This window comes from Toxorhynchites rutilus, chromosome 3 (genome assembly GCF_029784135.1).
Source record: "Toxorhynchites rutilus septentrionalis strain SRP chromosome 3, ASM2978413v1, whole genome shotgun sequence".
NCBI lineage: Eukaryota > Metazoa > Arthropoda > Insecta > Diptera > Culicidae > Toxorhynchites > Toxorhynchites rutilus.
The window spans coordinates 30376866-30390705 of NC_073746.1; the positions used below are offsets into that span (position 1 = coordinate 30376866).

At 38.8% G+C, this 13840-nt stretch overlaps 1 protein-coding gene across 1 annotated transcript; it reads left to right on the top strand.

Annotated features, from left to right (window-relative positions):
• The first annotated feature begins 4120 nt into the window (after window positions 1–4120).
• On the top strand, window positions 4121–9958 carry LOC129779361 (cysteine protease ATG4B). The gene is made up of 5 exons (XM_055786778.1): window positions 4121–4547; window positions 8357–8702; window positions 8763–8842; window positions 8901–9461; window positions 9523–9958. The coding sequence occupies exons 1-5, from the start codon at window positions 4430–4432 to the stop codon at window positions 9585–9587; spliced, it is 1170 nt and encodes a 389-aa protein (XP_055642753.1). The 5' UTR covers window positions 4121–4429; the 3' UTR covers window positions 9588–9958.
• Window positions 9959–13840: the final 3882 nt, after the last annotated feature.

The window sequence follows — 13840 nt, forward strand, 5'->3', positions numbered from 1 at the left end:
AGTTGTATTGGTGAACCTGAGGGCGAACCCGTGAAACATCTCAGTGCGAACCCAACGGCTTTCGGGTTTAACCTAGTGCGAAACTAGGTTGGAACTGGGTGAATAAAAAACGTTTTGACAGCAGTTAGTTTGGCACTGGGGTTGAAACTGAACAAAAACGAATTCGCTATAAGATCAGACAACTGGCTTCTTACCCTTCTTTGTCGTCCAAAAACGAAGCCATGCCATGAAGATGCCAGAGTTGGCAAATATTATAAAATTTAGGATATTTTTAATTTCTGTTTCTATGAATCGTAACATTTGGTTGGTGCGAATTTGATGTTTTTGCATATTTTCAATTAGGAAAAATCAAAAATATGTTTTAAAAGGATAAAATAAGTCTTTATATAATATAATAATGATATCCATAACATTATTTCAGGCAATTCAGGACCAACTTGAAAATGGTGACTCTTTCGCAATACATGACCGTAGTACCGAATGCTTCATATACAGCCGATACAAAAGAACATCTTGTTGGATTGATGGATTTGCTATGAAAACGGCGAGAAGAATATTCAGCCCAGAAATTGATGGACAGTGAAGCAGCATCGACATCATATCGAATTTCAGCTTCATCTAATTTTAGTAAGAATATGGATGACATGAATATTAAATTCGACTATGAGTACACCGTCGATGAAGCGAAAACTTTCCTCGACAGAACAGAATAAGATTCGCTGTTCTATTTAGCTGGTTACATCATCAAAATAAGTCAGCGGGAAAGAACATGTCAGCAGTGTAACAAGAGATTGGTAGTCAGCAAAACACAACCTGGATTGTATCAACCATCTCTTTCTCATATTTACGACCTAGAGCTATCAACTCTCTCATCTGCATAGTAAATGATGAGATTTTTCATTTCATCTTAGCAATGGAAATTATATTTCGAAATATGAAATCGAATTAGAGACCTAACGAAGCTATATTGATAAATGAGTGTTTTTGCGTTCACTTTATTTCATTTTGAACATTCCATACACATACATAAACTTGTATATAATTCCTTCACATTTCCTTTAAACTAAATATCGTAATATTAATTAAATTCACTATTTCTAAATTCAGTACAAATCCAACGCTATTTTTTTTTGTAACATACATTCTAAGGGTGGGTTTAGACTACCCAGCAAACATTAAATCGCATAACAAGCGTATATATAATATCATATGCCCTAAAATTTGGTTGGCATATAATGCGCCTAACTGGCATATGCATGCAAAAGTGGAGGCCATATACATACATGGCAAATGCTTACCGAATTTGTTTGGATGAATATGCAACTTTGACCTGATATAATAGCGATTATGTTGAAATTGAATTGCGATCTAATATGAATATATTCATGAATTGTCAAAGCACCAAATACGACTTTTGCCATACTCATATACGATTTATTACAGACATAGAAAAAAAATAAATGGCGCAAAATATTTTCGTGAAATATTTATTATAGTCTCACGAATCGCCATTTTTATATATGAGTATTTATGTCTGTAGAAATAATAATTGTTTGATTGACTTGGGTTGGGAGTGGAATATGAATGTTTAAAATGGCACAGATTGATGTTTGGTGAAAACTGCTCCGATGTGGGTTCGAACTCCGGTCGTCTGGATTATCATCCACCTCTCGCGCGGCTATCTGAAATTTAATTCAAAGGCGGTTAAAACTTTCGAGTGCATCAGCATTTCATTGACATTTCAATATGATGTAATATGTTCTTCTTTATTAGGATCTAATATGATTTACTGTTTCATGATTTTCTTCAGCATGCAACACGATTTACTACAGTACTGAATCGATTTAAATTATACGCTTAGACACACAAACTGCATCAGCGTAATATACGCATATGATGCGGATTAAATATATTTTACGACAATGTACATCATAAAATTGATGTTTATTATACCGAATTGCGACTTAATTTGATAATGGTATATAAAATCGAGTTTTTACATTTTTTGCGATTTCAAATATATACGATACATACTTTAATTGATATTATATGCGATTATGATTTATTCGGATTTCATATAAGACTTGGCACGTGCAAAATTATACTATTTAATGTTTGCTGGGTAGTGATATCCCAGCAAACATTAAGTCGTATGAATAGCTTTAATTGGAGGCGATATACATACAACCAAGACACATTTGGATGATATATGATGCATATAACTAGCATATACACGCAAAAGTGGAGGCGATATACGTATATGTCACATTTCGTACGCATATAAAGCCGTATATAACGATATACGATGCTTTTCGGACTGATATATGATTTGATCCGACAATGTTACCACTCAATTCATTAAATATATGGAAAATCGTGTTTTTGCATTTTATGCGATTTTAGATATATATGATCGATATTTTGATTGATATTTTATGCGATTGTGATTTGATACGAATTTATATGCAACTTATCATGTGCAAAGTTATACGATTTAATGTTTGCTGGGATATTCGTGTGAAGAAATAAGATGAGATTTATAGAAATAGCATCAACCGTTTACACTAGCGCGAACTTATATAATGAATACATTCATATTGTTGGTGAATTTATTCACCTGAAGTAGAACTGCATCCAACTTCAGTGATTTCTCACCAGTGAGAAATTCACCAGCGTTTACATATGCATGAATTTATTCTATTCATCCTATACATTTATACCTCGGAGAAGTGTATCGTATATATTCTCACCCGTTTACATCTATTTTCGGGTGAATAATTCCATCTATAGCTACAGATCTCCCTAATGTAAACCCACCATAAGATAAGATCAGACAATAGGGGGTATTTTACGGACCAAATTTCTGTCAGTCGCTCATTGGCTGATTTCGATAAATTTTGTAAACAAAGTCGATTTTACACGAAAGAGTAATTTTTAATTCAAACGGAAATATCTCTGTATGGGAAGGCCCTACAGGAACGTTCTAGGAACCAAATAAAAACTGGTTGATACGGTTAATTGGACTTGCTATTGAGTTGGTTAGCAAAAAAATTGTGTTAGTCCAGAAAATATTTGAAAAAAAAACAGAAAAATCGATTTTTCATTTCTTTCCAAAATTGTTGCCCACTACACCTACACACATCAATATAAGAATATGTACGTAAGATATTCTAATACCTGAAAGTTGTAGCTTTAACACGATGTACATCCCATCGTTATGCGTTGATTCTTCACGAAGTTAAAGCATGTCAAAAATCACTTAAAATTTCCGACTTCGCACTCTGTTCCTCTAATTTTTTTGTCGAGTGTATATTCTATAAATTGTATACATTTGGATGATGTGAAGCAAAATTGTTGCGTATTTCACGACAAATTATATTTTTCTGTTATGCTTTATCATGAAAACTAGTGTGAGAATACATACCATGAGTACATTTTATCGAAGTGTATTTGCAAATATTATTGGCAACCTTTTAAAATCGACCAATCAACAGCTGGTCCAAAATCGACCCTCTGTTGTCTGGTCTTGTCGTAGATTTTGACCTGTAATTGGACATTCGCGGAGACAGTGATACAGTGTCGCATATGGTGGCGACTTTCAATGTGGGCCATAATTTGGGCCCTAAACTCGATGTTTCCAAAAATGGCAAATTAGTGGTAAAAATGTCCAATTAAACGTGTCGCATTACAGGTTTGTCCAATTGGCTAGATGTCGTATTATATAAAATGAAATATTAAATGTCATACAGTGATTTGCCTCTAATTTAACATACCGAGACAGATCTCAGTGTCACAATAGAGGCGATTGTGACCTGTAATTGAACATGACAACCAACATAACACTGGAAAACAAGCTAAAATAGGAATGTCATTGAAAACCTAACAAATAACTATTAGAAAAATTTGCAAAATACATAGTCTAGTGAAATGGTAAGGTCTAGTAAAAAAACTTCGTTTTTCTCGAGTTGAAGAAAATGTTACATTGGACCTTTTCAAAAGTTACGCGAGAATTCGGAAATTCTGAATATTATTCAAAATTTGCAATTAGCTTTGAAAACAATTAGTGTGCATGTAGTCGATCTCAAAGCCACCTTCCCCGGTATTGACTTGATGCGTCGTTACGAGACCAGCTGTACAGGAAAACATGTCAAGTAACAAAAATAATAACAAACTTTCTCAAAGTGCAGTTTCACTCAGAACCTTTATCGCAGAACAAAATAAGTTGATCACCAAGAAAAATTCTCTCGAAGTGTGTGTAGAATCTTGTTAGCAGAACAATAAATTGTATTACATTTATTTGGTAGCTAAGTAGTATACGCAGAAGTGTGAAAAAAAGTGTAAGCAAGTGATCTGCTGCCTGTGAACAGTGGCGTCCAATATTGTGGCTAATGCCAATGTTATCAGTAGCCAAAAGTTGGGGCTAGCAATCATGGATTACATGCTGGACGCATACGTGGGCTACGATATCGGATCCGTTGAACCGGATGATATTCCCAAGACGGATGATGCTGTCTGGATTCTAGGCAAGCAGTATGACGCGATTCAAGGTGATTACAATGTGCTACATCATTATTGTGACTATGTCCCTGATCTTTTTTTTGTCGAATACTATTATCATAAAAGCAACACCAATGAAATTTCGATAATCGTAAATGAGATGACGACATATGCTTTATGATTCAAACTTTCTTTGTTTTGATTTCGTGTCTCATGAGAGAGCAACATTTTCGTTGGGATGTGAGTCGCAATAACAGTGAATTTCAAATCGGATGGAAAATTTTAGTCCTCGAATTTGTATAAAACACTATTAAGTCTTTAACAAATTTTTTTCATTTGAATAACATTATTGTATTTTGAAATCTGGGTAATCAATACATGTACCTAAACCAAGTGCTCTTGACCTCTCGCTTTGGTCAAATTCACTATCGTTAGATTGCACGTGAAATGTGAGCCATGATCCAAATGGAAGTGATCACTTGCCAATCAAAATTTCTATCAGCAATGGGTTGAATTCTTCTGACTCTCCTTTGGAAGAATATAACTTCATTGCTCGTTTGATCTACGACAGCGCAGTTCGCGCTTAAACGAAACCCATCCCAGATTCTACTATTCGTTGAAAGCTTCCCAATCCATGGTGGAATACCCAGTGTTCCAAGCTTTATGTAGGAAAATCGAATGCATTTAAAGCTTTCCGGAAACGTGGAGCCGTTGACAATTTTTAAACGTATTTAGCCCTTGAGAATCAATTTAAAAACGTGATCGAACCCTAAAAATTGCTCTTCAATGAATGAAAGCAAGGAATATTCACATCGATAGATTTTTATTTTTGCACGGATGGTTTATCCCAATTCCGATCCGGTGCCCAAAAAATGTTCGAGATATACCACAAGTTAGATGCGATTTTGATCCCGAGTGTTCGATGGTAGAATTCTCTCTTGCTCTTCTTTCGTGTAACCATTTTGCTCCAGGATCGGATAGAATTAAGTTCAACTTGCTGAAAAACTTCCCTGAAGTGGCGAAACATCGCTCGTTGAATTTATTCAATCAGTTTCTAGAGCATAATATTGTTCTGGATACATATTGTGAAGTATTGTACCGATTAAGAACAAAAGGTCAGGTTTATTGACGAAAGGAGTGTTCCTCATCCACGATGATGCGCTGCCCCATTCTGCTCGCGTAACTCGAGAGCAATTGAGAACATTCAAATGGACTGTGTTCGAGCATCCTCCTTACTCCCCAGACCTCGCCCCTAGCGACTATCACTAATTCCCGGTGATGAAACAGGCGTTCGGCGGTCAACGATTTGATAACACTGAAGAAATTCGTGACGCAGTTACATCGTACTTCAAAAAGTTGGACGCTACGCACTTCGCGCTCGGAATAGAAGAACTCGTGCCACGCTATGAAAAATGCCTCGAACGTTACGGCGATTATGTAGAAAAATAGAAAATAAAACATAGATTACGAAAATCACCTTGTTTTTTTGTCCTAACTTTATTTTTCCGCGATTTCTGAGGCACTGAAACTTATTTTTTGAACGACCCTCGTATATTTGAAACCAGGATCTTTTTTAAAATCTATCAGGAAAGCCAAAAATTTCAAAACGCAAGTTGCCACCCTGAATAAGCTGGATGTCAAATTAGAGGTAACTTACTGTATATAGTTATAAAAATATAGTTAAGAATTCGACTCCTTTGAACTCATATAATTGAGCCTGCAAAAATAAACTATATAAAAAACAAGTTTTATCTGTGATCCACCGCAATGTGGACGTAGGACTAGCGCTAAAATGATAATCATTTGTTTGAAGTAATTATCGATGAATGAATTAATTTTGCAACTAGGCGACACATTTGTCCGAAAACCATTTTTACGTATGTTTCATCGTCCATCAACATGCATTTTTGACGTGGGACTACATCTAACCGGAATATATGGAGGGTAAAATGAAAACCTAAACACAGAACATGCAGGAAAAATGAAAGATTTCGAATGCTTATAGCTCGAACATTTCATATTGGATAGGAGAGATGTTTGCATCACTTGATAGGGAATATTTCTACGCATCTATCGTAACTAACAAAATGTTGTTTTTCATTAGATAAACAATTGAATAACTGTAAAATATTAGGCGTTATCTAAACGCCCTAACTGCATCGTTTTGATTGGCCCGATTTACGGTTTCCCTAACACAGCCATCAAAACCAAGCAGCCTTGGGGAAATCGGCATTGCAAATACATGAAAGTAGGGGGACTTTTGTTCTCATCGAAAAATGTTCCCTAACACAGACTTTAAAACCAAGCAGCGAAATCGGCATTGCAAACACACGAAAGAGCCTAGAGGCGAGTGAACTGAAAAGTTTAAACCCTCTTAAAGCCAAAAAGAAGAAAACGAACACACGAAAGTAGGGGGAGCTTTTGTTCCCACCGAAATGTGTTCCCTAATAGAGATTTCTAAACCAAGGTGCCTGGAGAAATCGGTATGTCAAATTCATGCAAGTCGGGGGTATTTTTGTTCCGACTGGAATGTGTTTCCCTAATACAGACTTCAAATCCATGGAGCGTGGGGAAATCGGCATTGCGAATTCATACAAATCGGGAGTATTTTTGTTCCGATTGAAATGTGTTTCCCTAACACAGACTTCAAAACCGAGGTTTCTGGGGAAATCGGCTCTGCAAATAAATGCAAACTGCGAGTACTTTTGTCCTCGCTTGCCTTTGTGCAGAGTGGAATATGTCTGTCCTAACATGATCTTCTAAACTTAGGAACCTGGGAAAATCGTGCAGACACTAGAAGCGAATGAACTTCCCAGTTTCAAGCAAATTCGAGATTCGAGAAGTATGTACACTTTTGGGATGTAAACTTCAGAGGGAAATGTAAAATAAAATAATCGTTTGATTATTTTTTTTTGTCTTTATTGGAAAGATTTTCAGCCTTAGGCTGGTTCATCAAACGTTTGATAATTCTTCCGTACATATATTTTGTTCTAGTCATCATACCAAACGTAAAAGGTCCGTCATTAAATTTACTTGTAACGAAGAACAATCAATCACAATAATTGAATTGACTTTACACGGCATTTGTTCATTTTTTTCACTCACAGAGCAAATATATTGAACTCAATTGAATTTGGAAACTGTTTCATTCAATCAAGAATTTAATCAATACAAACGAATGATTGCTAAGCTAAGGTAGTTCCACGTCAACCTTGCGGTTATATCATAGATATAACCCACTCATTTTTTTTTTTTTTGTAATTGGTCAACCCTTGCTCGTACAACTTTCTTGCACGGGTTTTAGCGACCACGTTTAGATTCAACGTCCTGTTGGGGTGTTTGCTGGCATGTAGTGATCCCCGATTTTTGAAATCAATCGTTCATCAGCTAATCGAATACTTTTCAGCTGTTTTTTATTCGATACGATGGGCCTGATCACGAACGTCACTTCACGGTGAAAACGAAATGAATTGTATGCAATTTGTTTTTTTTTTTTCAATTTGTACCCCAATATGTTCCAGAAAGACGTAATCCTACGTCAAAACCTCTTTGCCGTCTTGTCGCTAGCTGGATTATGATGATCATGAATGTTGTGAAATTTGGAATAGCTTGTTTATACTTAATAAATTGAGAACGAGCGGAGCTTAAATTGCAATACATGTTAGAGAAGACACCATTACTGAGAAACGTAGTCCTACGCAAAAAATAGGCGTGATTTCTTAAGTTTTCGTTATTGATACACGTACAAAACAAGTTTAAAATAATGTGACACCAGATGGGCCAACTAGAAGAGCTCGCCGGGCCGCAGGTCGAGTATAGCTGAATTAAAGCAATGCCCTTCATTTCGATACTTCCACAGATCTAGAGGCAATACGGCGGGATGTCCAGAGTCGACTGTGGTGCACCTACCGGCGCGGTTTCGTTGCTATCGGCAGCTCGCAGCTCATCACCGACAAGGGCTGGGGCTGTATGCTTCGCTGCGGACAGATGGTACTGGCACAAGCTCTCACTCAGTTGCACCTCGGACGCGACTGGCTCTGGACGACGGAAACAAAGGATGAAGTCTATCTGGAGATCGTAAATCGATTCGAAGACAACAAACAGGCACCGTTCTCACTGCATCAAATCGCCCTTACCGGTGAGTCATCGGAGGAGAAAAGAGTTGGGGAATGGTATGGTCCCAACACGGTAGCACAAGTGCTCAAGTAAGTGGTAATGTAGGAGAGTTGCTCATAGTGGTGCTTCAACTTCATATTTATTTCAAGGAAACTAGTAAAATTCGATGACTGGTGTCAGTTGCAGATCCATGTCGCTCTGGATAACACATTGGCCACTGATGAAGTTCGTAAGTATGCGTGAAACAGTTTTGTTTACTTTTAATGTTCTCAACCATCGATTCGCAGTGGAGCTTTGTGTGGACAAGACCAAGCCTGACAGTTGGAAGCCACTGCTATTGATCATACCACTCAGGCTAGGTCTGAACGAAATTAACCCAATATACGTAGCCGGGTTGAAGAAATGTTTCGAACTTGAAGGAAACTGCGGAATGATTGGCGGACGGCCCAACCAAGCTCTGTACTTCATCGGGTACGTTGGGAACGAAGCGTTGTATTTGGACCCGCACACGGTGCAGCGCTCGGGTTCCGTCGGAAACAAATCGAGTCAAGATGAGCAGGAACTGGATGAGACCTTCCATCAAAAGTACGCCAGACGTATAAATTTCAAAGCCATGGACCCCTCCCTAGCCGTTTGCTTCTTCTGTGCAACGAGGAAAAGCTTTGATGATCTGATTTTGAAATTCAACCAGGAGTTAACTGGTGGAACCTGTCAAGCACTGTTCGAAGTAACCAAAGCGAGACAAGCTCCGTGGACACCCACGACCACATCTTCAGCTTCTTCGCGTAAAAGTAGTGGGCCAAATGAAACGTTTAATGAAATTTCGGCCACAGAAATAGTTAACGAGGGTGAGTTGTGTTCAATGGGTATGACCAAAGCCGTTTTTTTTTAATTCCTCTACCGTTCTAGAATTTGAAGAAGTGGAAACCCGCCAAATGGACGATTCGGACGAAGAATTCGAAATCATAGCGTAACGGATTGCCTTGGTCGGGTGTGGATATTTTCATGGCCAATAAGTGAAAGAAAGTGATTGTGTGCATAGCGCTAGCGTTTTAAGTGACCACATTAACTGAATCTGAATACCGACAAACAAAAATTGTTAAAGTGCTTTATACAAACACAACAACTCAGCTTGTCAGCAGCTCTCGTCAGGGCGATCACATTTTTAGGATGTCTTAATCGCTCTAAGTTTCTAGATATAGTTCTATATATTATGAAAAGAAAAAAAACAATGTTTAGGTTTGCTGTACATGCGCAGCATCATTGTGCAGAAAATTTACATTATCATTCGCTTTTAATTATCGTGTATCCAATTTGATTGAAACTTCATTCTTTACAATCCCTATGTTGCTGTCTAATATTTTAGAGAACACAATTTTCGAAAGATAACGAAGTAAGTGAATTAAGAGTCAATCCCCCTTATTCTACGCGGCGAATGACGTGAGATGGCCCAAGTGACTGCATTCCCGTAGGTGAATGGCGTGACTATAGTTCGTCACAAGGTGAGATTTGAAGTCGTATCCTCATCTGTTATCGACTCGAGCGTCAAATAGTAGCTAAAAAGTAAAGTGGGTTCCAGAATAAAGTAGTAAACTTTGCAATCTCACGTCACTCGCAGCGCGGAATAAAGGGTAATAAATAAGACCCTGGTTCCTGGAAACAATCAACTCGAGTGTTTGGTGTTGAGATCTTGAAGAAATTCTCCTCGTTATGTGTGGTTAGGACGCTGAGCGTACAAAAGTTTACTATTCGACCTGCATCAGGGTTTTCTCAACGATTTCCAGTGCGTAGCCGAGCGTTATCGTAGAGGTCCTCCACCTAGTGTGAAAGTATTCCAATGCCAACTATTCGTACTCATCCCATGGTTCATTTGCTTGGTGCGTTAGTTTGCTGAATCAAATGCTGGTTCAAAGATGAGGAGGAATACTTGGTTGCTCCTGAATAATGTAGTTGTTGAACATATGGGATTGTAATTCTATTTTCTCTTTCTATAAATTATTCTAGAGATAAAAAATGACTATTATGTTTAATAAACGACATCTCGCCTACTCTTGTTCTTAGCTCTGTCTTAGGCGGCGGTGACACTGGATACAGAAAAGTGATCGTACGAATTGTATGCAATAGTAAAAGTGAACAACCACATTCAGTTGTATTGGTGTGGTTACATTGCTTCCTCCTTGCTTCGTTCGAATTCGTCAGCTTCTATCGAACAAAATTGTTTGTTTCCATTCGTACAATCAAATTTTCGTGCGTACTCCGATCCAAAGTAACCTTAGCCTTACTCGTTTGAATAGTGAGAAGTATTTAGTATAGGTCAAGGTTAGAATCATTTTTTAATAACCGTTTCTACAATTTCGATGAATAATATTATCTTCTACATCTCAGAACAAACCCGAATTTATCCAACTCACGATCAGTATCATCTAAGCTACTCCCATATGGGACTCTGAAGTTTAGTCCTCTTATTCTTTTCATTTCCGTGTAATTTGATATACGATACTTAAGGTTTGATTTGATTATTAGGTGAGTTTAGTTCGGTTTAAACAGATGGCATAACTTGGTTATAATTCCAGTGAATCAAATTTCCAGACACTCGTTGAAAAGCTACTGTCATCACGCGTCTTTTTCAGTATAAACGGTGTGTCACATCAAATTGCATCACGGAAAAAACGCTGTAGAAATTTAGGTTTTAGGAATTATATCTTCAGCTTTCGCTTATAATCAGATAAGAGTGTATAGATCACGTTGGCCATGCTTCACTGTAAATTTTTCGTAAATTTGGAAAAATGTCGTCGAACGAAAAAGAGCGTCGTGAATTAATCCTGCGCACTCATTTCGAGAATCCGGAGTTGTCACATTGGGACATCGGTAAGATGCTGGGAATCGTCCAATCCACGGTCAGCAGAGTACTAAAACGATACTTCGAGAACCTAACCATCGACCGGAAGGTGAAGAACGGCAAAAATGGATGCTCCGTCAGTGAAAAAGATCACAAGCGCGTAGTTAAGCAGTTTAGACGTGATCCGAGAAGTTCGGTCCGAGATGTCGCCAATAAGCTGAATTTGTAAAGTTCATTCATCCAGCGGACCAAGCAGCGGGAGGGCCTGCGTACATACAAGGTTCAGAAGGCTCCTAACCGCGACGAAAGGCAAAACATGGTGGGGAAGACGCGAGCCCGGAAGCTGTACACCGAAATGCTGACGAAGCCGCATTGCCTGGTAATGGACGACGAAACCTACGTCAAAGCGGACTTTCGTCAGCTGCCGGGCCTGTTGTTCTTCTCCGCAGAGGACAAATTCAGCGTTCCGGAGGAGATTCGCAAGCAGAAACTATCCAAGTTTGCCAAAAAGTACATGGTGTGGCAAGCGATCTGCTCTTGCGGAAAGCGGAGCGCCCCCTTCGTGATGACCGGCACGGTAAACGGGCAGGTTTACCTTAAGGAGTGCCTACAGAAGCGCTTACTACCACTATTGAAGCAGCACGAGGGCCCGACCATCTTCTGGCCGGATCTCGCTTCGTGCCACTATTCAAAGGACGTGTTGGAGTGGTACGAAGCCAACGGGGTCACCTTCGTGCCAAAGGAAATGAACCCGCCCAACGCGCCGGAGCTTCGCCCAATAGAGAAATATTGGGCGATTATGAAGCAGGCCCTCCGGAAGAACCCAAAAGTTGTCAAATCGGAGGCGGACTTCGAGAGAAAATGGATTTCTGTTCAAAAAAAAACTACAACCTGACGTTGTACAGAACCTTATGGATGGGGTAAAGAGGAAGGTGCTAGCATACGGGCTTGGGCTCGAAGTATGAATAAAAAGAAAATGCCAAAAGTTGTTTAATAGTTTTTATTTTATTGTCTAAAATTTTCAAAAGGATCGGTCTACTGGGCGAATTTCTACAGCGTTTTTTCCGTGATGCAATTTGATGTGACACACCCTTTATGTCAAAAAGTTGAAGAGTAAATAAAATAGTGTTTTTGCCACTTCGAATATGTCGAATTTCGTACCAACGAGAGTGTTTTTGCGGGGAGTGTTACTTCATTACTTCAATATGAAGAAAAAGTTGCGGGGAGTCATCGCATTTTGGTGGAAGTTTATGGTAACCCTGCTCCAACTGAGCGAACGTGTCAGACGTGGTTTGCACGGTTTAACAGTAGTAATTTTGACTTGGAAGACGAAGAACGTTCCGGATCGCCAAAAAAGTTTGAAGATGAAGAATTGGAGGCTTTATTCGATCGAGACCCGTCACAAACGCAACAAGAACTTGCAGATACACTTGGAGTAATTCAGCAAACCATATCCGATCGTTTAAAAGCAATGGGAATGATCCGAAAGATAGAACATTGGGTGCCGTATGAAGTCACGCCACGAGACGCCGAACACCGTTTTTCACGTGCGAACAACTGCTCCAACGGCATAAAAGAAAGGGTTTTTTACATCGATTCGTTACTGGTGATGAAAAGTGGGTCTATTACGTCAATCCTAAACGTCGGGCAACGTATTGTATACCCCGTCCATGCATCAACATCGACGACCGCGCGGAATATTCACGGCCAGAAGGTTATGCTGTATATTTGGTGGGACCTGCTGGGTGTCGTATTCTATGAGCTGCTAAATTCGAATGAAACCATTACGGGGGACCTCTACCGACGACAATTAATGCGTCTGAGCCGTGCACTGAAGGAAAAACAACCATAATACGAGCAAAGACACGATAAAGTTTTTTTGCAGCACGTCAATGCTCGGCTGCATGTCGCGAAACCGGTCAAAACATACTTGGGAACGCTGAAATGGGAGGTCCTATCCTACCCGGCGTATTCTCCCGATTACTACCTTTTTCGATCAATGCAACATGGCCTGGTTGACCAGCATTTCTTCAATTTTAATGAAGTCAAAAATTAGATCTATTCGTGGTTTGCCGACAAACCGGCCGATCATTTACGCAGAGGGATACGTGAATTGCCAGAAAGATGGGGAAACGTTGTGACTAGGCAATACTTTGAATATTGAATTTGTAATCATTTTTGCAGAATAAAGCATTATTTTTAAAAAAAAAAGAAATAAACTTACCGGTACCGGTAAATATGTATTATGTAAAAAGAAAAAAAAACAATAATCTTATTCGTTATAACTATCGTCCTGATTCGGGCCCACCAATTGCGAATGTTTGAATTACAAAAACCAGCTCTGCAATATTGGAAAAACTTTATACTAACTGCGTACACAATATTATA

Coding starts and splice junctions, on each gene's coding strand:
- LOC129779361 (XM_055786778.1), top strand. CDS start 4,430: ATGGATTACATGCTGGACGCATACGTGGGCTACGATATCGGATCCGTT. Junction 8,843..8,900: donor ATTGGCCACTGATGAAGTTC/GTAAGTATGCGT, acceptor ATCGATTCGCAG/TGGAGCTTTGTGTGGACAAG. Junction 9,462..9,522: donor CACAGAAATAGTTAACGAGG/GTGAGTTGTGTT, acceptor CTACCGTTCTAG/AATTTGAAGAAGTGGAAACC.